A 26,443-nucleotide genomic window follows, 5' to 3' on the forward strand; every position below is an offset into this window, starting at 1 on the left:
TGGAAGTTGGGGCTGGTCCGTGACGCAGATTCCCGAGTGCGCATGCGTCCAGGTCGAGCCGGAGCTAGAGGAGCGGGACGGCATCGCCCCCTGGAGGCGGTTCTTATGGGAGAGAGAATGGCTTGGGCTGCGCTGGGCTGCAGTGCCCCCTGGCGGTGGCGCAGAGGGAGTTGCTCACGTGGGGTCCTGTCCCGATCCGCGGGTAGAGATGCCATTCCGGGGTTAGGGTGGGCTACCCTTGAGCAGCGGCCCAGGATCTTATAGATCCGAGGTGGGAGACGGAGTACGCCTGGAGGTGCTGAGCCGCGTCGCCTTTCTCCTGCCACGTGTCTGCCTCTGGGCGCTTCCCTTCCCTCCCACAGGGAGCTCCCGCTTCCCCAAAACTTGGATTTTCGCTATTTACGAAGGCCCGAACTCAGCTCCTCCTGGAGCTGGAGAACAGGCGCAGGGAGAGCACGCCGGCCGCCCCCACGGCCCGGGACCCTCAGACACAAGGAAACAGGCTTCTATGAAAATAACACGTTTGTAAAAAGCGAACAAAAAGCACAGCGCACGTGATGTTCTGAAGCGCGTTCTGTACGAAGGAACAGCAAGGACCGATAGTCACACTCCCCAGTGCTGTAAGATGTGGCTGATTTAGAGGCCACGACGGCACTGAAGGTTTCCTGTGTCTGAGAAGACGGACCACGCGGTTCATGCTCTGGGACGTCAGGAGCGACCTTTCTGTTCCGAGACTTAGCCCGGCCTAAATGTAAGGAGGCAAAAGCTTGTCTTCGAGGCGCTTGGATCCGGACGGAGCTAGAGGCCGTCTGCGGTTTTTACCCTTCAATCTGCTTAGCGTCAGTGGTCACTGGGAGGAAGAGACGCTTTGTCCTTTTTTACTTTTAATTGATGAAAGAGACCCGGCCATGTGCTTCCAGCGCCCGGCTGGCTGACCCCCACTTTCTCTTACAGATGGAGGAGCTAGAGCACGGCCTGCGCCTTCAGCCGTGGGCGTGGCTGCGGCTCGCTGAGGACGCGCTGCTGGCCAAGGCCTACGTCACCGACTGGGGCTACGCCATCCTGCTGTCGGACCTGCAGCACGTGTGGCACGAGCGGGCGGACGCGGGGGCGGTGAGCCAGAGGGCCAAGGTGAGCGAGGGGCAGCCGAGAGGCTGCTCTGAGTGTGGGCAGGCGGGCAGTTTGAGAACCCTGGCCTAGGACTTCACTTCAGAGTTGGACACGCAGATTTTGGGGTCACCGGCATAGATAGTAAGTGGGAAGTAGCTCGCGAAGCAGCCGAGAAGAGGAAGGGCCCAGGAGCGATCTTTGGAAAACACCTGTATTTAGGGAAGGGAGAGTGGATGATCCGGTAAGGGAGGCTGGGAAAATCGTTGGGTTGGAGAGAGGAGACAGGGCATGTGCGGGAGCAAGGCATGACCCGCAACATAAAACAAGCTCAGCGGCGAGGAAGATGAGAACTGCGGAAAATGTATCCCAGCCGTCTAGTTGGGGTCTTCAGTAATGGCGGACGAGCCCCTCAGGGTGGTGCTAGCGGGAAAGGGACTGAGGGATGAGCGGTGAAAACTCCTCCCCCAACACTAAGGCAGGAATAAGAGTGGCCACCTATCAGATTGGGAGACTGTCTCAGGCTCTGCTCTTGAAGGACACTCCGCCTCTCTTCTGGTGTTTTACAGGAGCTAAATAGGCGGCTGAGCGCCACTCCCTCTGCCTTCCTGTCCCGCCTGAGAGACCTCACGTGCTCCTGGTTGGAAGGTTCGGCCGGCCCCCAGGGGGCCGCCTTCTCCTGTGAGCGGTCTCCAGACGGACTGACAGTGCGCGTTCGCAGTGAGCTCTCCGGTCTCCCCTTTCGCTGGAACTTCCAGTGCGCCTTGGCCAGCCCTTCCATGGTGAGTGGGCAGTGGCCTCGTTGGGCCCTTTTTAATCTCTACAATTCTTCTCTCGTTGGGGGAATGGTGAACGAAAATCAGAAACACTGTTCTTTAGTAAAACTCTTTTCCTCTAGAAGCCTCCCGGTTAGGGAAGAAAGAGGCAGACTTGAATTTTTTTTTTTTTTTTTTTTTTTTTACTTAACTGCCACTTTCTTTGAGAGGATAATTTAACTTATAAATTATCATACATTTGGTCCCTAAAATCCAATTTAATGGAATAATACATAGGTACAAAAAAGATGAAACAATTCTTTCTTTTAAATGAACTTATGAACTACTCATATAAGATTCAACTTTATACCAATGTAAATCAAACATGAAAATTTTGGGGGACTGTGTGGACATTGCTAAGTTTCCACTTTTGGTGCAAAATGGAACTTCTCATTTAGAGCCCCCAAATAGAGGGAGACCCTCCAAATGTATCAGACGTGCGAGCACACACTGGCTTCAGTAATCTAGTTTGTACAGAAGTGTTTCCATTAAATTCATGGAGTTGACTTTAAAAGGAGGGACTTTTCACTTAGTCAGCTGTCTGACGTCTGTCCCTCTTTAACAGGCTCCCATATTGGGGGAATTGTGAAAAGTTTTTGAGGCAGGTCAGGCTGGTCACATTTTCTCATGTTTTCTGTCTGTTAATAATCACATCAGTTTTGAAAAGGGAATAATATGGACACGTAGGCTGCTCTAAATCTGGCGAAACCCACAAATACGATCAAAGGAACAAGTTCTTTCTTTTCATTGTGAGTTGTAAGATACTCACGATTGCAGCTTTTTGAGCTGGCAGCTGGTATATGAGAGAGACTTGATCCTTTCAACCTTTTCCCTTCAAAGGGAACTCGAGTTAGGTAGTGAGGATGCACTTCTACAGCTTTTTAAGGTTCACGAAGCCCATTCCATTTGTTGGCTCATTTGATTCCCCTCACAACAACCCGGAGAGTAGGTGCCATTAATGTGTAGAGGGGGAACCTGAGACTGAGTCGGGATGCTTGCGAGCTAGCAAGCGTCTGAGGCTGGATCTTCAGCCCAGCCCTCCGGCCTGCGCACCGCTTCTTAGCCTTCGGTGAAACTGAAACCCGCGGCCTGCATAGTCCTTTCCCTAGTGCACATTGCCATCCGGGAACCTTCATCCTACGTCACTCTTGTCAGTGTCACTTCCCCCATAGAATGCCTTCCCAGCAGGCTGGAAACCTTCCTTTAGGTCTTTTCACTTGGAGGTTACCAGGAGGCACTCGGTGGTGCGATGGATGCAGGTCTGGGATTAGGAAGACCTGAATTCGAATCATTTGCCAGCTGTGTCATCCTGAGCAGGTCATGGGAACAATAACTGCACCTTCTGCCCAGGCCTGTGGTGAGAATCCAGTGAGGTAATAATGGTGAGGTGCAGATTACAGGGCCTGTAATACGCACAGTAGGTGCTTAGTAAATACCTCCTCCTCTCCTCAGAGAACTTCGGCCGTCCGTTTTGTATCCCTTGTTTGTGCCCCATCACTGGCTCACTCCCTTTCCTCAAATCTCCTCAGCGCTTCCGCCATCTCAGGTGATCATCCGAAGTATACCACATACCACAGGGACATAGAGATGAGAGGCAGCATCCTTTATGTGTGCTCCTGTGGGAGGCTGGACCCAGACACCTAGGATGGTGCAATTCACTGACAGGCCACGAGGAGGCGCAGCAGATAGGTCACAGGGCCTTGAGTCAGGAAGACATTTTCATGAGTTCAAATGACTTAACTGCCTTAGTTTCCTCAAAGAATTGGAGAAGGAAATGGCAAACTACTCCTCTATCTTTACCCAGAAAACCCCAAATGGGGTCGCAGAGAGTTGGACCCACCTGACACAACAACAAACATTCAGTGGATTTTGGGGAATAGGCATTTTTAGGACATCCACTTTTTCCTGAGTAGATTATCAGTCAATTCCTTTTGAATAATCATGGATTTCATTGAAAAAAAGTCAGCCATGATTGCAGGGAGGACCTCACCATCTCTACATCACCATTACTCTTCCATTTATTATTCATAACATTTTGGTCAGTCTAAGTTTCTGTTTCACACCTCACTTTATACTTTTTAAGTATAATCAGGAAAATATTTTAACATGTATCCTTGATTTTGCATTTCTCTAAATATTGTTCCTTATGGCTTCTTTCTATAAAATCCATACAAATTTTTATAATTAATTATCAATTGGATGTGGATCTCTTTCACTCAGCATTTATCTCAATTTATTATTATTATTTTTTTGTATATAAAATGCTGCCCTAGAATCTAGCATCTCTGGGTATCATTATCAGTATTCTTTCTTATAATGCAGCAAGCCACCCATGCCTGCTCATGCAGATCAATAACAAAATGCAGGAACCCTGAGGCTATATAATATAACCCTCAGTTATATTATAATGCGTTTCCCTGCTTCTTAAAGGTTACTTACTTCCCTGTTAACCGTGGATTTCCTCCAAGTATACTTGGTCTGGTAAGTACTTTATGTTTCTCCATAGCAGTAAGGGTCTGGTCATTTCATGCACTCTTTCTCTCATAAATAGATTTTCTTTAGACTGGTCTTGTTGTTTCATTGGTATTGGGAACTTCTAGTGTCAAAACTCCTTGTATCGTTGCAGGACAACACCTGCTTTGATCCTTAGTCTGAAGAGACCTGCTCTGAGAGGTTGGGACTTGCCCAGGTCCCATTGTACTTGTCAGAGACAGGGCTTAAAATGACATATTCCTGACCCTGAGGGTCTCCTTCTCCACTACGCTCTCTTTGCCCCCAAATGGGATCAGAGTTGGACATGGCTGAAACTACTGAACAACAAAAAAATTCTTTGAATTTTAGGGTAGAAGAAACAGAATATAGCCACTGGCTACTGTAATTTGGTTTGTGGCCCAGGGAAGATGATGGTAGTTTCAGATATTTCCAATCCTGTACCAAATCTGTAATATTTCTTTTCTGTTTGAAGTTTCTGTAGCTTTTTTTCATAGATGACAGCAGGGGGCAATGTCTGCTCAGCAATTCTACCTTAGGGAATCAACTAGTTCATTCTAATGCTGCAAGGTGACGGTGGAGCAGTTGTGCAGTTTTGTCCTTTCCTGGAGGAAAGAGGCAACTCCCTGAGGGGTCACTTGACCCTGTAGGGTTTGAGCCGCTATTTTTCAAATGAAAGCAGTCAGGAGGCTCATCTAAAGAAAACCCTCTTAATTTTAATGTATACAAATCCATGGCATTTAACAGTGCTGGATCAGCTTTCTAGGGAAGCCAGGAGCTTAGCTGTGTCACTCTGTAGAACAACCTCAGTAGTATAAACCAGTTCAGCCAGTTGGTGTTTGGGGTGTGAGGATCGGACCTATATTAAACACAATTCAGTCAAATCAGTGATAGTGGAGGTTTGGTCTGTTCAGAAGGTTTCTTGACTTGAGGAAAGCTCAGAGTGCTGCCTCTCACTCTGTTTGTTGAAGTCTTATCTTTTTAAAGGAAGATAGAAATATCACCTCCATGAATACTCCATGAATACTTGCCTTGTCAGTAAACCTTTGGACCTCATGATCACATTTTCTAATTTTTGAATGAGTTTACTAGGGAGAGTGGAATAGTATAATTGTCTGTGGGCACTTATCAGTATGGGATATGCCCATGAGGACAGGGAGTACGTGTCTCGGTCAGATTTAAGATCTGCAGCTAGCATAGCATTCTGTGCTCCGTAGATGCACATGGGTTCTATTTGCTGAATAAATTAAAATGGTGGAGCTGAGGGGCCCTGGAAAGAATGTGATTACTGTTGCTGGTGCTGGTTCAGGTCTGTTTCTAGCTACCGTGAGGTAATATTTTCAATTAAATATTAATTTAATATTAATATTAAACATTAATATCAACAACAATAATCTTAGCCTCTATTTTTATAGTGATCTGAAGTTTACAAATTATTTTTTTCCTTAGTGGGGCATAGTAAGTGCAGGCATTATTATCCCCCTTTTATAGTAGATGGAAATGAGCCTTAGGAGAGGTAAGTGGTTTGTCTCTGAACCTACAGCTCCGGAGGGCAGGAGCTGGGATTTCAACTTGAGTCAGTGTTGGGGCTCCAAGCATGGTTTTCTACCTAGTCTATTAAGGTGGACGAGAACAAAGGCCTATTGTCATCTTTCAAAGTCAGAAGAAAAGTCTAGAAGGAAGAAGACACAAGATACCTTTACATGCTACTTTAAGAAACCTTATTGCGCCCAGCAGTACTTCTGGGTGTTAATGACAGAGCTGGGGAATAGAGAAAGGTAGCAATCTTTTCTAATCTGAAAAAGCCTGCCTATCTTAACATCTCTCTCCTCTTAGTTATCATTTCCTTCCTTTTAAGAATCCACTATTTTATTTTTGGGTTCTCTTTCCTTACCTCTACAGTTTAGTACACTATCTAGGAATACCTCAGAAATGTTTCAGGTTCTCCATAGTTGTAACTTAGCATTTCTTTTTTCTCTTCCTTCTTGACATTTCATTAATGCTCCAAGTTGTTTATTCTTTAGTAATAGTTGACATCTATGTAGCTAAACCTATATACTTTACTCTTTGGTCCTCACTGTGTGAACTACAGAAGGGCTAAAATGACTCATTTGTGGTCACACAGTGAATCAGGAAGGCTCCATGCTAGGATCTGAACTCAAACCTTCTAGACTTTAAGTCCAGCATTCTTTCCACTATTGGATGCTTCCTGCTAGATTTTTATGGTTTTTCTTTTTATATACATTTCCCCTCTCATTCTATAATTATTCCTCATTATTTTGTTTAGACTCCTTATTCTTCCTTCTCTTCTTTTCTTTTATGAGAATTTTAAACTGCTTTTCTATTGTTTTAAAATTCCCATCTCTTTGTAGATAACATTTAAGAATCAAAGAATTTTAAGATTAACAGCAATCTAGTCCAATTTACATCACCAAAAAATCCTTTCTATAAAATATCTGACAAATCCTCATCTGGCCTTTGCTTGAAGAACTCAGTGAGGCAGTCTACAATTTAGATAACTGTAATTATTAGGAAGTTTTCCTGACTTCAAACCTAGATTTGTCTCTGTAGATTCTCCCCATTGCTCATCACCCTTGCTTCTGGGGCCTAACAGAATAATCTAACCTTGCTTTCATTTGTCAATATATAAGATCCTTCATAGGTAGCTAAGTTGCATAGTGGATAAAGTGCCTGAAATCAGGAAGATTCCATTTTCCTGAGTTCAGATCTGGCTTTAGACACTTACCAGCCATGTGATCCTGGGCTAGTCACTTAACCCTGTTTGCCTCATATATAAAATGTGCTGGAAAAGGAAATGGCAAACCACTTAAGTATGTCCGCCAAGAAAACCTAAAATAGGGTCATGAAGAATTGAACAGGACTGAAAATAACTGAACAGCAGCAAAAATACTTCAAGACTGCTATCACGTTTCCTCTAAATCTTCTTTAAGGAATGTTTACTCTAGAGAACAATATTCATTTTGATGTGGACTGGATTGATTGGTGTGGATTTTGATTGTCTGTCTGTGGATATTTGACTTTAAAATAGTCTTAAAATTCTGATGCCCAGATCTGAACACAGTATGCTCCAAATCTGGTTTTTGGATTCTAGCACATTAGGATTTTCAGATCTTATTCCTGAACATATTCCTTTCTTAACTCAGTCTACAATCACATTAATGTTTTTAGCTGACATACCGAATTCTATTCATATTCTACTATTAGTCCCAGGTCTTTTTCAGACAAATTGCTATCTAAAACATATCTCCTCTATCTCATACTTATCAGGTTGATTTTTTAAAAATTCAAATGTAAAACTTTACATTTATTCCTATTAAATTCAACCTAATGTTCTGGGGTTATTTTGGATCTTGATCCTATCTTCAGTATATACAAATACAGTCTGCAAATTTGATAATGCTAACTATATCTTTATCTAACTCATTGATAAAAATATTAAATAGTACAAACAAGGACTTGTTTTTTCAATTAAATATCTTTTTCTCCCTCCCTCCTTCCCTCCCTCCCTTCCTTCCCTCCTTCCTTCCCTCCCTTCCCTTCTTTCCTTTCCTTCCTTCCTTCCCTCCTTCCTTCCCTCCCTTCCCTTCCTTCCTTCCCTCCCTTCCCTTCTTTCCTTTCCCTCCTTCCTTCCCTCCTTCCTTCCCTCCCTTCCCTTCCCTTCCTTCCTTCCCTCCCTTCCCTTCTTTCCTTTCCCTCCTTCCTTCCCTCCTTCCTTCCCTCCCTTCCCTTCCTTCCTTTCCTTCCTTCCTTCCCTCCCTCCCTTCCTTCCCTCCCTTCCCTCCCTTCCTTCCCTCCCTTCCCTTTCTTCCCTCCCTTCCTTCCCTCCCTTCCTTCCCTCCCTTCCTTCCCTCCCTTCCCTTCCTTCCCTCCCTTCCCTCCCTTCCCTTCCTTCCCTCCCTTCCCTCCCTCCCTTCCTTCCCTCCCTTCCCTTCCTTCCCTTCCTTCCTTCCCTTCCTTCCCTTCCCTTCCTTCCCTCCCTTCCCTCCCTTCTTCCCTCCCTTCCCTTCCTTCCCTTCCTTCCTTCCTTCCTTCCCTCCCTTCCTTCCTTCCCTCCCTTCCTTCCCTCCCTTCCTTCCCTCCCTTCCCTTCCTTCCCTTCCTTCCTTCCCTCCCTTCCCTTCCTTTCTTTCCTTCCTTCCTTCCCTCCCTCCCTTCCTTCCCTCCCTTCCCTTCCTTTCCTTCCTTCCTTCCCTCCCTTCCCTTCCTTCCTTTCCTTCCTTCCTTCCCTCCCTTCCCTTCCTTCCCTCCCTTCCCTTCCCTCCCTTCCCTTCCCTCCCTCCCTCCCTTCCCTCCCTTCCTTCCCTCCCTTCCCTTCCTTCCTTTCCTTCCTTCCTTCCCTCCCTTCCCTTCCTTCCCTCCCTTCCCTTCCCTCCCTTCCCTTCCCTCCCTCCCTCCTTTCCCTCCCTTCCTTCCCTCCCTTCCCTTCCCTCCTTCCCTTCCTCCTCTCCCTTCCCTCTCTCCCTCCCTTCCCTCCCTCCCTTCCTTCCTTCCTTCCCTTCCTCCTTTCCTTCCTTCCTTCCCTCCCTCCCTTCCCTTCCTTCCCTCCCTCCCTCCCTCCCTTCCCTTCCTTCCTTCCCTCCCTTCCCTTCCTTCTTTCCCTCCTTCCCTTCCTTCCTTCCCTCCTTCCTTCCCTCCTTCCTTCCTTCCCTCCCTCCTTCCTTCCTTCCCTCCCTCCCTTCCTTCCTTCCTTCCCTTCCCTCCTTCCTTCCTTCCTCCCTTCCTTCCTTCCTCCCTTCCTTCCTTCCTCCCTTCCCTTCCTTCCTCCCTTCCCTTCCTTCCCTTCCTTCCCTTCCTTCCCTTCTTTCCCTTCCTTCCCTTCCTTCCCTTCCTTCCCTTCCTTCCTTTCCTTCCCTTCCTTCCTTCCCTTCCTTCCTTCCTTTCCTTCCTTCTTCTCTCCCTCCCTCTTTTGCAAAGCAGTTGGGGTTAAGTGACTTGCTCAGGACTCAGTATTAAGTGTCTGAGGCTGTATTTGAACTCAGACCCTCTTGATTTTGCTCTAACTACTGCTCCATCTAGCTACTCCTATACTTATTTTTAATTAATAAGCATTTACTTTCTTCCCCATGCAATCCATTCCAGTGAAGAAGAAAGAAAAGAAAAAAAATCCTTCTAACAAACTGCAGTGTTAAATTCCGACATTAGCCATCTCTGGAAATCTAGGTCTCATTCTACATGTTGAAGATGGCACCTCTGTCAGGAAATAAGTAGTGTTTCATCTTCTGTTTTCTTGGACCATAGTTGACATCACCTTGATCAGAATTAAGTCTTTCAAAGTTGATTAGGTACTAGGATCATTTCAATGGAGACCTTTCAAAGTTGACTTTGAACCATGAATGATGTCTGACCATTCAGCCAGGTCTGAATCTATTTTATTATTCTATTATCTAGCCCTCCTCTCTCCATTTTTCCAAAACAAATGAGCATACTTTATCATAATCTGTGCTAAAATCCAGGGAGACTGAAGGATTTTTCTACTATTTTCTACCCTGCCAAAAAAGTTAGTGCCTTGCTTTTGTTGAAGCCATGTGGACTTTTTCTGATTATTGCTTTCTTTTTCAGATGTTCATTAAAAATCTATTTAAAAGAACTTAACATAATTTTAAAAGAATTTTGCCAGGAATTAAAGTAAAATTCACTGACCTATAGTTTGCAGGTACCATTTTCTAAATTTTTTTTTCTTAAATGGGGCATTTTTTTCTAGTATAGTGCTGTTGTAATTTTCCTATTCCCTATTATCATTCTTTTTTATTTTCTTTCATTATCTTTTGAATACTACTGGGTAGTGGCTTAGTAAAGATATCCATCACTTTCAATACCTGAGGATGTTATTCATTTGGATTAGTTGACTTACATTCATCCAGAATACCCATGTTCACTCTTCTTATCTCTTTGTTTGTTTTAAGTGTTAACTCCCTGTTAGCCATTTTTTGCTCTTTCTAGACCAAAGGTCCTTTTCTTTTGATAGAGGAAAATACAAGGGGAAATCAGAGTAGTGACCTTCTCCCTTCTCTGTTGTCAGATGGCCTTGCCTGGAGTGGGGAGGGAGGGCTTTTCCTTTAATTCTTCTTTACACATAGAGTCAGAAAATCCCTTTTTGTTACCCTGAGCTTTCCTTGACAGCTTCAGCTCATTTTGAGCTTTAGCAGTCTTGTCAATATTATTTTAATATTGCTTTTATTGATATTTTGCTCTTTTAGTGTCTTTGATTTTGAATTTCTTTCTCTCTCTTCTATCCAGCAAGCCTATCCCTGAGAACAAAGATTTTTAAAAGGAAGAAAGAAAAAAAAAAGCAGTTCAGCAAAACCAGCCAACTCCTTTGTCCTAGTAGTGTGTTTTCAGTATTCTACACCTGTAGCCCCATATCTTTGTTATTTCTTCAATTCTTCTCCATGGTTTAGTTTGGTCATTATAATTATACAGTGTTCAGTTTCTTGCTGCTGTTTTTTTCCCATTTTCTTTGTGGTGACCATTATGTCTGTTGTTTTCCTGGTGTTGTTGACTTTACTTTTGGTTAGTTCATATTATTCTTCCCATGCTTCTCTAAATAAATTCTCCTTATATTTGTTTCAATAATATTTTGTCACATTCCTATATCATAATATGGTTAGCCAGTTCCCATTTGATGGGTGTCCTCCTTGTTTCCAGCTTTACTATCACAAAGTTCTATTTGTTTCCATCTATTTTATTGTGTATGGGACGTATTTTTATATTTTTAGCTTCTTTCAAGGGAAATTTCCCTTGCAGTAGAATCTCTGTCTTGACAATATTCTTCGACTGTTTTGTCTCTCTTGTGTCTTTATCCTTTGTTACTTGCTCTTGCTTCCCTTTTCTATTATATTTAACATAATATAAATTGATTGATGAGTTTTTTTATGTATTTATAATGGTCATTTCAAACAACTATATTTCCCCACCTCTTTGGAATTGTTTCTCTTTTTATTTTAGAATATGAGATCTTTCCATTTTTCCTGGACTGTGGAACTGTTCATCCATCCTTCTTTACATTTTGAAATTTGTTCTTCCCCAAACGAGAACCTTTCTCAGTTTATACCTAGCTTTCCCTTCCTCACTATTATTTATTTTTGGCAAGATAATTGGGGTTAAGTGATTTTTCCAGTTTCCCATAGCCAGTAAGTATTAAACTCTGAGACCACATTTCAACTCAGGTCCTCCTGACTTTAGTGCAGGTGCTCGTCCTTCACATTACAGATTTTAATAGGGAAATGGATAGAAAGACAGTTTTGGAATCAGGAGATCTTTGGTCAATTCCCAACTCTTACTTAGGGAATTAACCAAAGATCTCCTGATTCCAAAACTGTCTTTCTATCCATTTTCCTTTAGCCTTCCTAAAATGTGTCACCCAGAAGTGAACATGTTTTGTTGGAGTTTGGGGAAGGCAATTGGGGTTAAGAAACTTGCCCAGAATCTGAGGCTAACTCCAGGGACAATGTTCTATAAATATAATGTTTTAAATGTGGTTTAACTAGGGAAGAATATAGTCAGACTATCACAATTGTCCTGAGAGCTATGCTTCTTTTAAAAAAATTTTTACTTATTTATTTACATTTTAAAAATTTTGATAATAGCTTTTTATTTTCAAAATACATGCAAAGATAATTTTCAACCTTGTGTTCCAAATTTTTCTTCCTCCCTCTCCCCTCCCCCAGACAATAAGTAGTTAATATATAAGTTAAACGTGCAATTCTTCTAAACATATTTCCACATTAATCATGCTGCACAAGAAAAATCAGATTAAAAAGGAAAACTTGAGAAAGAAAACAAACAACAACAAAAAAGTTGAAAATACCCATCACTTTCAAGGCAGAATGCTTAGTACATTGCTCCTCAGGAGTCCATTATTAACAGCCAGTCTTGAAGGAGAGCCACAGGAGGGGTGGGAGTGATTTTAGAAGTACCGTAGTCTAGCCTCCCATTCCCACATGGACCTTTGAGGGGGAGAACACATGACTGTGTGAGTTTTACAGAGGGGGAAATAGGCCTCAGTAGGCCGAGGGACTTGCCCTAGACCAGTGGTCCTCAAACTTTTTAAATAGGGGGTCAGTTCACTGTCCCTCAGACTGTTGGAGCACCTCATACTCTGTCTCCGCCGCCTCAGCCCTGTGCTGGAAGTGTGCGTTGCTAACACGAGTTTAGGTCAAACTTCCAGTCTGATTTTGCCATAAACATCCTCAGCAGGCCGCATCTGGCCCTAGACCATGTAGCTGATTGGTGGTGGGTGAAGGGCCTGAACAATTGGCTCCTAGCCCAGCGCTCTCTGCCGCGAACCTTTTCAGGTATTACAACCTTTGACTTCCTTCCTGAATGCCATCAGTGAGCTTTTTTAGGCTGTATTCTCCATCTTATTTTCTTAGCCCTCCTTGTCTAGATTGGAGGATAATAGACTTCAAGGCCTTTCCTTTGCCTTTTGTGGACCCTCAAGGTTTGCCAGTGCTGAAACACAGTATCTTGAATTTGCAAGGTAGAGCTAGCAAAAGGCCAGTTACCTCCTTCTGAGATATTCCACCTGTCATTCCTGGCACAAGGTATACAGGGGCTGGTACTCTTTAGCATAGTAAAGCTTACTCTGCTTGAGCTATCTCCTGATGGGGCAGATAACTTTGTATCTTATTTGAAGAGACTTTGTAGTATTCTGAGGTTCTCACTGTAGATCTTTATCCTTATAACATCTTGTCTAGTCCTTGTCAGAATTCCCCCATAAATCTATAAAAGATCTGTCCAATGTGCTAGAGGCCTTTGTCTTTTTTTTTTTTTTTTTTTAGATCTCATTTGTTTGAGCCACTTGTGTTGTCTATTATTGTTCATTTTTTCAGGTAAAATGTGTTCTCAAAAATATTTTTATTTCTCATATAAGCAAATGAACATAACCATATCTTGTTTTAGCCAGCTTCATATCTCCTTAGTGTTGTTCGTAATTTTATTTCTTCTGTGATTGTTCTGTTCTATAATTTGCAGACACTTGGGAGAATATCGGTGTTAAAAAGATGGATTTTTGCAGGAGGGAACAATTTGAGATTATTAAAAGCACTACATGGTTTCCCAAGTGCCATTTGGCATAATTTCTTCTTAATTTGGGGTTCAGCTCTTTTATTTGTAATTTGTCCAAGATAAAAGTATTGTCCTGTTTCTGGTAAGCTCTTAAAATGTTTATTTGAATTGAATTAGATGAAATGGTCCAGGATATCTATCCTGTTGCTTCATGGGGCAACTTGGTGGCTTATTGGATAGAGTACTGGAATTGAAGCCAAGAAGATATTAGTTCAAATCACACCCAGGCAACTCACTTAGCTTTTCTGTCTCAGTTTTCTCACCTGTAAAATTATAGCATTTACTTCACAGGCTAGTTGTGAGGATCAAATGAGGTATAATATATGTAAAGGGCTTTGCAAGCCTTAAAGAGCCATATAGATATTAGCTATTACTGTGCTATAGTCTAGATAACACATTTTTCATTTACCTTTTTTTTTTCTGAACATAACTTTGTATTTTATTTGAAGAGACTTTGTAGTGTTCTGGAGTTCAATGCAATTAGTATAGTGTCATTTGCTAAAAGAAGATTTTGGAGAATTTTCCATTAATGGAAAATTATTTGTTCATTTAAATATTCTGTAAGAAACCTCCCAGAATCCAGCTGAACTTTGGGAGAATGTTGTGTTTTTCCCTCTTCAAACTGTCCCCTTTTCTGAGTTTTCCCATTTCTGTTGAAGGCACTTGTTTTTCAAATCAGCCGGGGTTTGCAACTTCAGTGCTATCCTTACTATTCAGTGCTCTCTCTCTTCTTTATCCCATGTATCTCTTCATCTGCTGTACCTTGTCATTTCTATCCTGACAGTGTCTCAAGTCTGTGATACAGCCAGTGTCCTAGTTCAGCTTCTTATATCCCTGTTTAAATGTTGCATATATTGCAATAATTTCTTCTTTGGTCTTCCTGACTCACATCTCTACATTGCTGCAAAAAGGATTTTTTAAGTATAGGTTTGACCACCTCACTCCTTTACTCAGTAAATTCCAGTCAATCTCTCTCACCTCTCAGATAAAATACAACCTTTTTTTTTTTTTAGTTTAAAAAAATTATTCCTAATTTAACAAGTTAGTATTTTTACATACAAGGTAGAGCAGGTTATGAGGATTATGCATGAAACTACAGGTCTCTGTTAGGTACTACAGAGCTGCCCACAAAACTCCCAGTGGGACCCAAACTCAGTTCCAATGTAATTGGACAATGTTTTAAAAAATAAAATAAAATACAACACGACAGAAACATTAATTTGTGGTTTTCTACATCATGATGTTGTCTACAGGGATCCACTTCTACTTGAGTTTGACTTCACTGATGTTTAGCTTACTTTTCTTTTTAAGTATGCAATAAATTGAGGAAATTAGTGTGCTTTCAAAGGTGTCCTGTTCATCTTTTTTTCCTTATGAATTTCTTTCTATGAACTTTAAGAAATGCATAAGTGACCTTGTGAATTTTTTTTTGACAACACTATTATGAGTCCCTTCTCCCACTGCCCAAACTCCACTCCCCAAACAAACAAACAAAAAACCCTTATAACATGTTGATGAGACCTGGCCAAGCAAACTAACCCATACTTTGAGCAAACCTAAGAAAGGTTAGTTGCCATAGTGCATATTGTTCTGGGCCAGTGTCTTCCTGAGTTCAAATCTGGACTCAGATACTCCCTAGCTGGGTGATTCTGGGCAAGTCATTTAACCCTGTGTGCCTCAGTTTCCTCATCTGTAAAACAAACTGAAGAAGGAAACAGCAAATCAGCATCTTTGCCAAGAAAATCCCTAATGGAGTCACAAACAGTAAAATGATTGAAACAGCTGAGTGTCAACAATACAAAGGCATGCTTTGTTTTGCACCTTGATAGTCTCCTAGGAGGTGTATAACATGCTCCATCAATTGGGTCTCTAGTCATTATAGGTCATTTCATTAGACAAATTTTTTAAGTCCTTCCAAAACTGTTTTTTTTTTTTCATGTTATTGTTGTATAAATTGTTCTTATGCTTGTTCCCACTTTGATCTGCATACATTTCTTTCCAGGTTTCTCTTAAGTCATCCTTAAGTCATGTCTTATAGAATAATAACATCACATCACATAATAATCATAATTTTTTTTTTTTAGCGATTTCCTAGTGTTAGGCAATTTCCTTCATTTCTAGTTTTCTTCAATATTAGAATTTGTTTCACGTGCGAATAATTCTTCCCGTTTTATCTCATTCTTCCTGCCTATTTCCTTTTTGATTTTAATGTTTTTTGTTTGTTTGTTTGTTTTTTAACACTAGTTCAGAAACTTTGGAGTGCTGTCTCTGTTTCCTCTCAAACTTCTTTTTTATTTTTTCTTGTGTATTTAAAAATATTACATTGACTCTTTTTCGGTATTACTATCATTAATTACTATTAATTATTTGCTGTCCTAATTAAAACACAGAGAAAGAAAAAATAGTTTTTGTCAATAATAAGCAGAGGCAAGCAAACATTTATCTCAAGTGTTAGAGGGAAAGAAACTGTGAGAAGTTAAATTCATTAATGCCCTGTTGGTGGAGCTGTGAGCTGGTTTAATGGAAGGCAATTTGTAGTTTTGACTCCAAAGTTTCTAAACTGTGCCTTTCCTTTGACCCAGGAATACCTCTACTAGGCCTGAACTTCATAGAAATAAATTCAAGAGGAAAAGGATTCATTATGTGCAAAAATATCGATAACAGCTCTTGCAGTGACAAAAACCTGGAAACTAAGAAGGTGCCGATTAATTTAGGGAGTATATGAAAATAATAGAATATTATTGTTGTTCAGTTATGTCTGACTCTTTGTGACTCCATTTGGAGTTTTCATGGCAAAAATATAGGAGTGGTTTGCTATTTCCTCCTCCAGTTCATTTTACGGATGAGGAAATAGGCAAATTAGGGTTAAGTGACTTGTTCAGAGTCACATAGCTAGGAAGTGTGTCTGAAGCTGGATTTTTCCTGACTTTAGTCCCAGCACTCTATCTACTGAGCCATTTAACTGCCTCATTGAATACTATTGTTCCTTGAGAAACATGAGGAAAATAATTTTATTGGAAAGATTCATGTAAACTAAATGCAGAAGGAAAGTACACAGAACTAGGGATAATTCTGTTAACAACATTATACAAACAAACAACTTTTAAAGACTTAAGAGCTCCAGTCAACATAGTACCCAGTCATAATTCCAGACGGTGCCTGATAGGACGCTATTTACCTCTTGACAGAGAGATGATGGACTAGGGTGCTAATGGAAACATGCATTTTTTGAATGTGGCCATTAGTTTTGCTTTTACTATATTCTATATTATACAGTGGTTTGGTTTCCTTTTCTTTTTTAGTTAAGGGAGAAAAGTTTTTCTTAATTGAAAAAATAAATTATAAAATTCAAAGTATATCTCTTTCTATACCTTGTATTTGTTATTTCTGTCAGGAAGGGAGTAAATGGTTTTCTGATGGGTTCTCTGGAGACGTGGTTGACCATTCCATTGATAGGGTTCTTAAGTCTTTCTTTTTTATCTAGTCATCCAGTTTATTTATTTTGTTCTTAAGTCTTATAAAGGTATTTTTGTTTGGTTTTGTTTTTACAATGTGGCTACCCTTATATAAATCATTCTGGTTTTATTCACTTCACTTTGAGGTAGTTCATACTACTCTGGTTTCTCAGAAAGATCCTCCCTTTCAGTTCCCAGTTTAGGATCAGGAAGGTTGTTTTCCTTGTGACTATTCCCTTCCCAGTATTATCCTTCTTATAGCTCCCCTCCCCCAGCACTGCTTGTTTCCTCCTGTTGAGTATGATGTATTTTTGCACCAAATTCTTGTGTGTGTGTGTGTGTGTGTGTGTGTGTGTGTGTGTGTACTTGTACGCTCAACTCACCTTTATCCAGTTTAGATCAAAATAAGGTTCATCTAATGCCTACCCCTCCAGACCTTCCTCTGTATTGGTATTCTCTCCTCCTGTATTCTTTTATCAGAAATACCATTCTTCCTCCTTTCACACCTCCACATGGTGGGTGATGTAGGGAAGGGAATAACCATTTACACAGCATCTCCTATTAGCCAGGCACTGTATTTAGCACTTTTTACAAATATTATCTTTTTTGATTCTTTTAGCGACCCTGAGAAGTAGGTACAATTATTATCCCATTTTGCAGTTGAGGGAACTGAGCAAGATGGGTTTAAGTGACCTGCCTAGGCTCACACAGCTAGCAAGTTTCTGAGACTTCCTGAACTCGGGGCTTCCTGACTCTAGATCTCTATTCACTTCCTCTAACAGTCTCCCCAGAGTGTAAAAAGACCCAAAGGAAGGTTTCCAGCTTGCTGGGCGGCTACTCTGTGGAAAATGTGAAATAGCACAAAGCAAGAATGACATGGGATGAAAATTCACACCTGGCAGTCTGTACCAGGGAAAGGGCTGTGCACCTCAGGGAGGTCACAGTTAGAATAAAAAGGGGATGTGGGGGCCCCTCGAGGTTTGTGAGCTGTGGCATCTCTCTCTTGAAAGCATCCTGAGTGCTCAGTCTCAGTCTGAAGCTGAAGGGGAACCATCTTCCTAATTAAGTCTATTACTCTGTATTACCTGGTAGTATGGTGGAGTTGGGTTTGGCTATCGGATCATTAGGTCAGTTAGTATAACCTTGGGTAGGAGGTGGGGGAGAGGGTTTCAGCTGTGCTCATAGTAGGCTTTTGTTTTCTGTATTCTATGAGGTACTAGACTGGAGAAACAGCTAAAGGTTCTTTGTCTTTGGCTCCTGGTTTCTGTTTCGGAGAGTTTGAGAGCTTTATGAAAGTTGGAGAAAATATCTAGTCCTTCGGCTTGTTGATCCCATGATCCAGAAGTCTTTTCCTAAAATTATTTCTACTTAATGGTTTTTTAAAGTTCAATTATTTTTGATATTAGATATCTTGAATTTTCTTATATTTTTGCAATCTTTTTATTTTGTTCTAATATTTCTTGCTGTCTCATGGAGTCACAGTCCATTTTTTGGGTAAAGTATATTACTCTTTTTTTCTAAACTACTTGTCTCCCTTACTATCCTTTCCTCCAGAGATCTTATTAAATTTCATTTTCTAATCTCTTATTTCTCCTAGGATTAGATGCAATCTTTATGAAAAGTCTATTTTTTTTTTCCCTGTGAGTTGCTACTTGGAGTTCTTAGTTCTTTTTAAGTCTTCCTTTTGGGGAATTTCTAGATAAACAATGCTTTTTGATGCCGTTTGATGATGCTTTATTCATCTCTAATAGCATGTACTTCATAAATTGGGGCTTTGTACCAGGGCCAACCTCCTCCACCTACCATGATTTTGGCTAGCATAGTCCTTTTGGGGTGGAGTGGTTGACCTTGATTAGTTTTGTCCTGGATCCCTGGGTTCCTCTGCTCACATAAACCTCCAACATTAAACTTTGCTGGATCTTTGAAGTTTAGAATGCTGGATCTTAAGGACCTTCTCTCAAGACATTTCTGGACCTTAGCTGTCCTAGATTGAGTATTGCTGTGCTGCTCTGGTCATTTTCTCCTGAAAATTCTGGTCATTGCCTCCTGCAGCCACTTTCCAATATTTCCAATAATCTTCTATGCTGGGGCTTTCTGACCTCTCTTGGAGAGTCCTCAAGGGAGTCTTTTGTTCTTCTTGCCTCTGGACACAGAACTTTATAGGCTACTGACCATCATGGATCCTGTTGGGAAGCTTCCCTATCTTGGGACTAGCGTCTCTTTCCTTATTGCCTTGTCCTGTTGACTGACCTCTGATGCATTTCTGAAGTGAAAGAAGTCACTATTGGGGGAGTGGGAGTAGAGCAGGGAACTGACTTTTTATGAAACTGAGGACTTTCAAGTATTTCTGATAAAATATTAGAGTTGAACAGAATCCTTAAAATACAAACTCTTTTGAGATGGCTATCTGAATGAAGGCGGACTGCCCAGCTTCCACACACCTACTCCAGTAAAACCCTGACATTTGTCCAGTCTGAATAATGGTCAAGAAATCCACTGTGATGTGCAGTAATGGACTTCTCCCACTTCACAACCGCATGAGGGCTCAGTTAGTAGGACAAGAGGACTAGGGAAGAATTCGCCAACAGCAGCTTGATCAACATTTTTGACATTTGCCAAATTCAGGTCATTTAAGCTCAGCAAACATCGACTATTATAGACAAAGTGACTTGAGGGGGAACTGTGAGACTAGAAAGGGGACAGCTCCCTCAGGAACTCGACATCTTAATCCTGTTTTCTGGACATCCCCTTTACTCCTGCTGGGTTTCAGTTCCTATGTACCTCTGAACCCTCTTTGAAAGAGGCCAAAGACAAGAAGCAGAATGCTGAAAGAGGCATAACTCTGGCAGAGGGCAGGTCTTGGGAGGACACTTCAGGCTAATAGGTCACTAATAGTCATTCATCTTGTATTGGTTTCTTCTCCCCCGGATCTACTCTGCTGACTCCTTACACTTCTTGTCTCAGTGGTATGGCAGGACAAGTATGATCATACTCCTGGTACCCTCGAGCATCTATCTCAGCTTGGGCCAAGAGATGCCATGATAAGTAACAAGAAACTTGACTAAATTTAGTACTTTAATAATATAGGATTTCATCAGTGTGTGTTTCCCTCTACCAAGATAAATTAGAATCCTATTTTTTGATGGATTTTGAGAGTTCACATCACTTAAAAATTTATCATCTACGGCCAGTCTGGTGAGGAGCGTTTCCCAAGTGATCCTGTTAGGAAAAACCTAATATAGACTTGGTTGGTACCATACATGGAGACTTTCCAGTTTGTTAAAACTTACTAGAACTTTCACTCCAGGGGCATATTCTTAGATAGCCACAGAGATATAGAAAACATCACTTTCTTCTCCTTTTTTCTTCTTCCTCCTTCTTCCAGCCAAGTAAACATTAATGCCAAACTATCCAACTAGAACTTTCTGTATTCTGATTTGCTAATGTTCCTCCAACTCTAAATATTTGATGCATCTGGCAGAAAGTGAATATCTGAATCTCATATTTTTTATTATTACTATAGCTTTTTATTTACAAAACATATGCATGGATAATTTTTCAACATAGAGCCTTGTAAAACCTTCTGTTCCAACTTTTCCTCTCCTTCCCCCACCTCCTCCCCTAGATGGCAGGTATTCCAATATGTTAAATATGTTAAAGTATATGTTAAATACAATGTATATATACATATTTATGCAGTTATCTTGCCATACAAGAAAAATTGGATTTAGAAATAAGGTAAAAATAACCTGAGAAGTAAAAAACAAAAATGCAAGCAAACATTAATAGAAAGAGTGGAAATATTATGTTGTGATTCATACTCATTTCCCAGTGTTCTTTCTCTTGGTGTAGCTGGTTCTGTTCATTACTGATCAATTGGAACTGATTTAGATCCTCTCATTGTTGAAGAGAGCCACGTCCATCGGAATTGATCATCATGTAGTATTGTTGTTGAAGTGTATAATGATCTCGTGGTTCTGAATCTCATCATGCTCAATATTTGAATTTCTTTTTAAAAAATATTTGTTAAATCCAATATATGTATAAATTTTTTTTACAATTATCTTGCTGCATAAGAAAAATTGTATTGAAAAGGAACAAATGAGAAAGAAAATAAAATGCATGAAAACAACAACAAAAAGAGTGAAAATTCTATATTGTGATCCATTTTCAGTTTGAATTATTTCTTTCTGGCTGCTTAAAGTGCTTTTTTTCCTCCCTGGGATCTGAAAAGATTTTGGCTATGATAACCGTAGGAGTTTTGATATGGGGGTTTCTTTTAGGAGGTGTCTGGTAGATTATTTCTATTTTTACTTTTTCTTCTGGTTCTAAAAGATCCAATAGATCAGTTTTCCGTTATGATTTCTTGAAATATAATTTCTAGGCTTTTTTTTTTTTCTTTATCATGGATTTTGGGTAGTCCAATGTTTCTTAAATTTTTTTCACCTCAAACTGTTTTTAGGTTTTTTTTTTCTTTACCTTCTATTTTTTTCTTTTACCTTCTTTTTTTTTTTTTTTAATTTTCAGGTTTTTGACTTTGTTTTAATATTTTTTTACTGTCTTATGTCTCCTATTTGGCCCATTCTGATTTTCAGAGACTTTGCTTCATGGGTAAAATTCTGAACTTTTTGTACCAGACTCCTTTCCAATTTCCTTTCCAATTCTTTCTTCCATTGCTTTAATTTTTTAAAATAATTTTTTCCTCTAATGTTCTTATCTATAAAAATATTTTAAAGTTTTAAAGGAAACTCTTGTTTCTTCTTTTAGGAATTCCAGTTGAATTTATTTTACCCAAGTTGTGTTTTAATTTGAGACTTGCTTTTAACTGTTTGGAGTCATTCTCTTCTGTGTTTGTGTCTTGAACATTCCTATTACCATAATAGCTTTTTATGGTAAGATTCTTTTTTTGTTTTTTCATTCTAACAGCTTACTTGTTGACTTCAGACATTATATTAGGGAGCAGCATCTACACACTTCTCTAGGGAGTGTCTGAGTTGAATTTGTGTCCTCCAAGGTTATTTCAGGATCTTGTGGACATCTCACAATGGGGACTTACTAGTTTTCCACGCTCCCAAAGTTGTCTTATCCAAGTCAAAGTCTGATCACTGCCCTTCTGTTCTGAACTTTGTATGTTTCCTGATCTGCATTTGGGCCTAAGCTGCACATTTTGTGGCTTGCTTAAGTTGGACTTCTAGCAGACTAGTGCTACATCCAACCATTATCAGTTAGCTTGTAAAGCTTTGCTCATTTGGTGACAAAACTGCAAATTCCCTTTTGATCTGGGATTTCAGACCTGGTTGTTCCATTGCAGGCCTCAGACTGGGCTTGGGGCTAAAAATGAGTTCTACTAGACAACTCCATACTGATCTAGATAATATACCAGACCAGATCTTGATAGGGGAGTCCAAGAAAAATCATAGTGAGTAATTTTTTCAACCCAAAATTGACAAAAGAAGACAAGAGAGATGTACAGATACTAAGGACAGGGGTTATGGCTGTGTGGAACATTCTAATGCAAAGAGAGGCTTGCACCAGGGCAAGAAGTTCCAAGTTCAGTCCAAAGAAGTCTTTCTTTGTGAAGGTTCAGGAAAAGGTGCCAAATGGCATTCCACCAACACTTTCTAGTTCTAGATCAGTGATCCTCAAACTTTTTAAATAGGGGGCCACTTCACTGTCCCTCAGACTGTGGGAGGCCAGACTATAGTAAAAACAAAAACTCACACTCTGTCTCTGCCCCTCAGCCCAGTGCCAGAAGTATGCCTTGCTAATGCGAGTTTAGGGTCGCTTATGGCCTGATTTTGCCATAACCCCGAGGGCCGCATAAACGTCCTCAGTGGGCTGCATCTGGCTTGCCGGCTGTAATTTGAGGACTCCTGTTCTAGGTGATAGATCAAGGATAGATTTAGGAAAGGACCTGGTCCTGGTTGATCAGGGAACATTACAGAAATAAGCAGAATCATAAAGTAGTTTTTAATAGATTGCTTTATTTGCTTTTCAATTGTTCTAAATGCTCTGAGGAACTTTGTTTTTCTTTTTTCTAGCTCTGTAAAATACTACTTTAAGCATTTGGCACAATATGGAATAAGTAAATTAATTTAGATAGTATTATAATTTTTATCATATTGGCTCAACCCACCCATGGACAATGAATGTTTCTTCAATTATTTGCATCTTTATTTCTTCAAATTGTGTTTTAGTTGGATTCATATAATTCCTGGTTACATCTTAGTAGATATACTCTCATATATTTTATAGGTAAATTAGTTTTTTAAATCAAATTTCTCTTTGTATTTTTTGTTGAGCCTTTTTTTTGGTAGTATACAGGAATACTGATGATTTCTGTGGATTTAAATTATATTCTTTAAATTTGTTGAAGCTATAATTATGCCAGTTAATTTCTTTGATTTGCTACAGGATTTTCTAAGTTAATTGTCATTTAATTGATACAAAAAGATATTTTTATTTTCTTTCTGCCTTTAATTATTTCCTTGACTTGTCTTATTGCTGCAGGTAGCATTTCTAATGCTATATCAGATAGTGTTGCTAGTGGTTATCCTAGCTTTTACTCCTGAATTATTAGAATTATCTCTAATTTTTCTGCATTACATATGTTTGTTTCTGGATTTAGATAGATAGTATTTACTATATTGAGGAAGGTTCCATTTTTTCCCATATTTTCTAGAGTTTTTAATAGAAACAAGTGCTGGATTAAAAAAATCATTTTATTATCTTTTGTTAAAATTGTATGATTTTTATTATTTATATTACTAATATGATTTATATTTATAATCTTTCTTATGTTGAAGCAACCCTGAATTCTCAACATAAACCTAACCTGGTCAAAATAGACAATCTTTTTAATATGTTGTTATAACCCTCTTGCTAATATTTTATTTAAAATGGTTGCTTTAATATTCATTGAGATTATTGGTTCATAGTTTTATTTCTCTGCTCTCTTTTCTCAGTTTACATATCAAGACCATATTTGTAGCCTAAAAAGAGATTAGAAGAATGTCTTCTCTTCTTATAATAGCAAACATTTTATGTAAAATTTGAATTTATTGTTCTTTGATTATTTGATAAAATTCACTTGTAAATCTTTTTGGTCCTGGATTTTTTATTTTCCTTTGGGAATTAATTTCAGCTGTTAAATATAATCAAATGCTTACTCTGTTTCAGACACTTTGCTAAACTCTAGAGATACACATAAAATCAAAAGATCTTCAGGGAGTTTACAATCAAACAGGAAACCACTAAAAAGTGATCTTAAAAGGAGGAAGGGGTAGCTGGCTTGGGCATGGGCATGATGAAGTCTAGAGGAGCACGATCAGATAGAAAATAAAGAAATGGCTGACTTGGCTGCTTTTCTTAAATGGAGATCTTAGGAAGATCTTTCTAGTCTCCCAATTGTTGACAGGGAAGAGCCCCAGGAACATAAATAGATGAGTTCCGGGGCTGACATGACTTGGAAAGAAGTACATTTATGACTTGCTAAATTTTTCTTTTCTTATATTATCTAATTTTGCTAATCTGTATTTTTATAGTTTTATAGTTATTCTTCCTTTTCCTATAAATTTTTAGCTTCTAAGCATATAATTACACGAATTAATTTTTAATAGTTTGCATTATTTCCTCTTCAACCATTCTAAGTTTTCCTTTTTTTTCCATTTTGATACCAATCATTTGGTTTTCCTTTAAAAAAAAAGTACAACTTATTGTTTATCTATTATGTTTTTTTCTAATTTTCAAGGAACTAGTATTTAGTTTTATTTCTCATTTGAGTGATGTTTTTTTTTTTATTTTATTACTCTTTAAGTTTTGTAATTTCTGTTTTCTAATTTGAATGAGGATTTTTTGTTTTTTGTTTAAACAGTTGATTTACAGGAAGATGACCCTTTCTAAGAGGGCTTTTACCAAGAGATTTATTGACAGATAATCTGGAAGCCACTGCATACTACCATGTCTTCTCCACTAATTGTTTAACCTGTAAAAACAAAGATAAGACAAAAATTGGTATCTATGAAAGTAATACCCTATTTTATAAGCTTAAGAACAGAAACTAGTATGAAACTTTTTGGTAAGCTACCATAAAAAGGTAGCCAAATTTTGAAGGGAAAAAAATTAGTGGCCAAGAGAGAAGGAGGAAGGCTGCATAGAATCTTAGAGAAATGTTTTCAGAGTAGATTGCAAAAGCAGGTCTGGATGGTGACAAGAGACAATTTCTGAGTTAAAAGTGGTGCTAAACCCAAATTCACCCATCAGAATATGTCTTCTATAGTCAAGAACAAGAAACAAGTTAAATTGGAGAGATTAAAAAAAAAAGTTCCATAAACACAAGGATGTGAAATATGAAGCAAAACCATAGAAATTCAGTATATTCAGAAGGTATGGATTGAGGAATCACCACAAAAAATAATATATTCTTGCTAGGGACAATTTCTGACAAATACATGGAGCCTGACTATTTTTATTTTGACTTGGGTTGGAGCTCATGTTTGTTCATAATGGAGGGAAAATAATCTTATATAATACTGCGCAATCTGCTGAATGAACTCTGGCCTTTGAGATAACTTTGAAGTATAAAAATTACAATTTTAGCAAATAAATAGAATTGCATAAATGTTAGTTGTATGTCTGGTTGAATAATTTATTCTCTCTTTTTTGGCTAAAGCATTTGGAGATCTAAAATTTCCCCTCAAAACTGTTTTAGGTGCATCTTCAAGTTTTGCTATACTTTTATTATTTTTTTGATGAATGTTTATTTTTTTATTTTTTATTTTTAGAATTTTTTTCCCACAGTATATATGCATGAGTAATTTTTAAAAATAATATTATCCCTTGTATTCATTTTTCCAAATTATCCCCCCTCCCCCCACTCCCTCCCCCCGATGACAGGCAATCCCATACATTTTACATGTGTTACAATATAACCTAGATACAATATATGTATGTAAATACCATTTTCTTGTTGCACATTAAGTATTAGATTCCAAAGGTATAAGTAACCTGGGTAGATAGACAGTAGTGCTAACAATTTACATTCACTTCCCAATGTTCCTTCTCTGGGTGTAGTTATTTCTGTCCATCATTGATCAACTGGAAGTGAGTTGGATCTTCTTTATGTTGAAGATATCCACTTCCTTGATGAATGTTTTTTATTATTTCTACAATTTTTACTTTGACCCAATAGTTCTTTAGAAGTATATTAGTCTCTCATTATTACTTATTTATCTTTATGAACCTTTATTGGATATAATTTTTATTACACTTACATCAGTAAATGATATTTAGTTTCTACTTTTCTATATTTTTGAGATGTCTATTTGCTGTAATACAGGGTCAGTTTTTGTTAAAATGCCACATATACTTATGAAGTATGTAAATTCTTCTTTATTTTTTATTCAGTAATTTCCAGGGATCTAACATCTCAGTTTTCCTTTTATTTTTTCTCTTTTTAAAATTTCACTTTTTCTTTTCTTTTTTTTTTAAT

General features: G+C 39.2%; 1 protein-coding gene across 3 annotated transcripts in view; it reads left to right on the forward strand.

Annotated features, from left to right (window-relative positions):
• The window catches only part of NHEJ1 (non-homologous end joining factor 1), a 111,397-nt gene that overhangs the window by 336 nt on the left and 84,618 nt on the right, over positions 1-26,443 (forward strand). For 2 of the 3 annotated variants that reach the window (XM_074298717.1, XM_074298718.1), the window contains exons 2-3: positions 955-1,131; positions 1,677-1,889. In XM_074298717.1, the coding sequence (XP_074154818.1) occupies positions 955-1,131; positions 1,677-1,889 (390 nt within the window). Of the gene's footprint in view, positions 1-640; positions 752-954; positions 1,132-1,676; positions 1,890-26,443 lie in introns of those variants that run through there. The other variant, XM_074298719.1, reaches the window with a different exon arrangement.

Source organism: Sminthopsis crassicaudata, chromosome 3 (assembly GCF_048593235.1).
Source record: "Sminthopsis crassicaudata isolate SCR6 chromosome 3, ASM4859323v1, whole genome shotgun sequence".
Classification (NCBI taxonomy): Eukaryota; Metazoa; Chordata; class Mammalia; order Dasyuromorphia; family Dasyuridae; genus Sminthopsis; species Sminthopsis crassicaudata.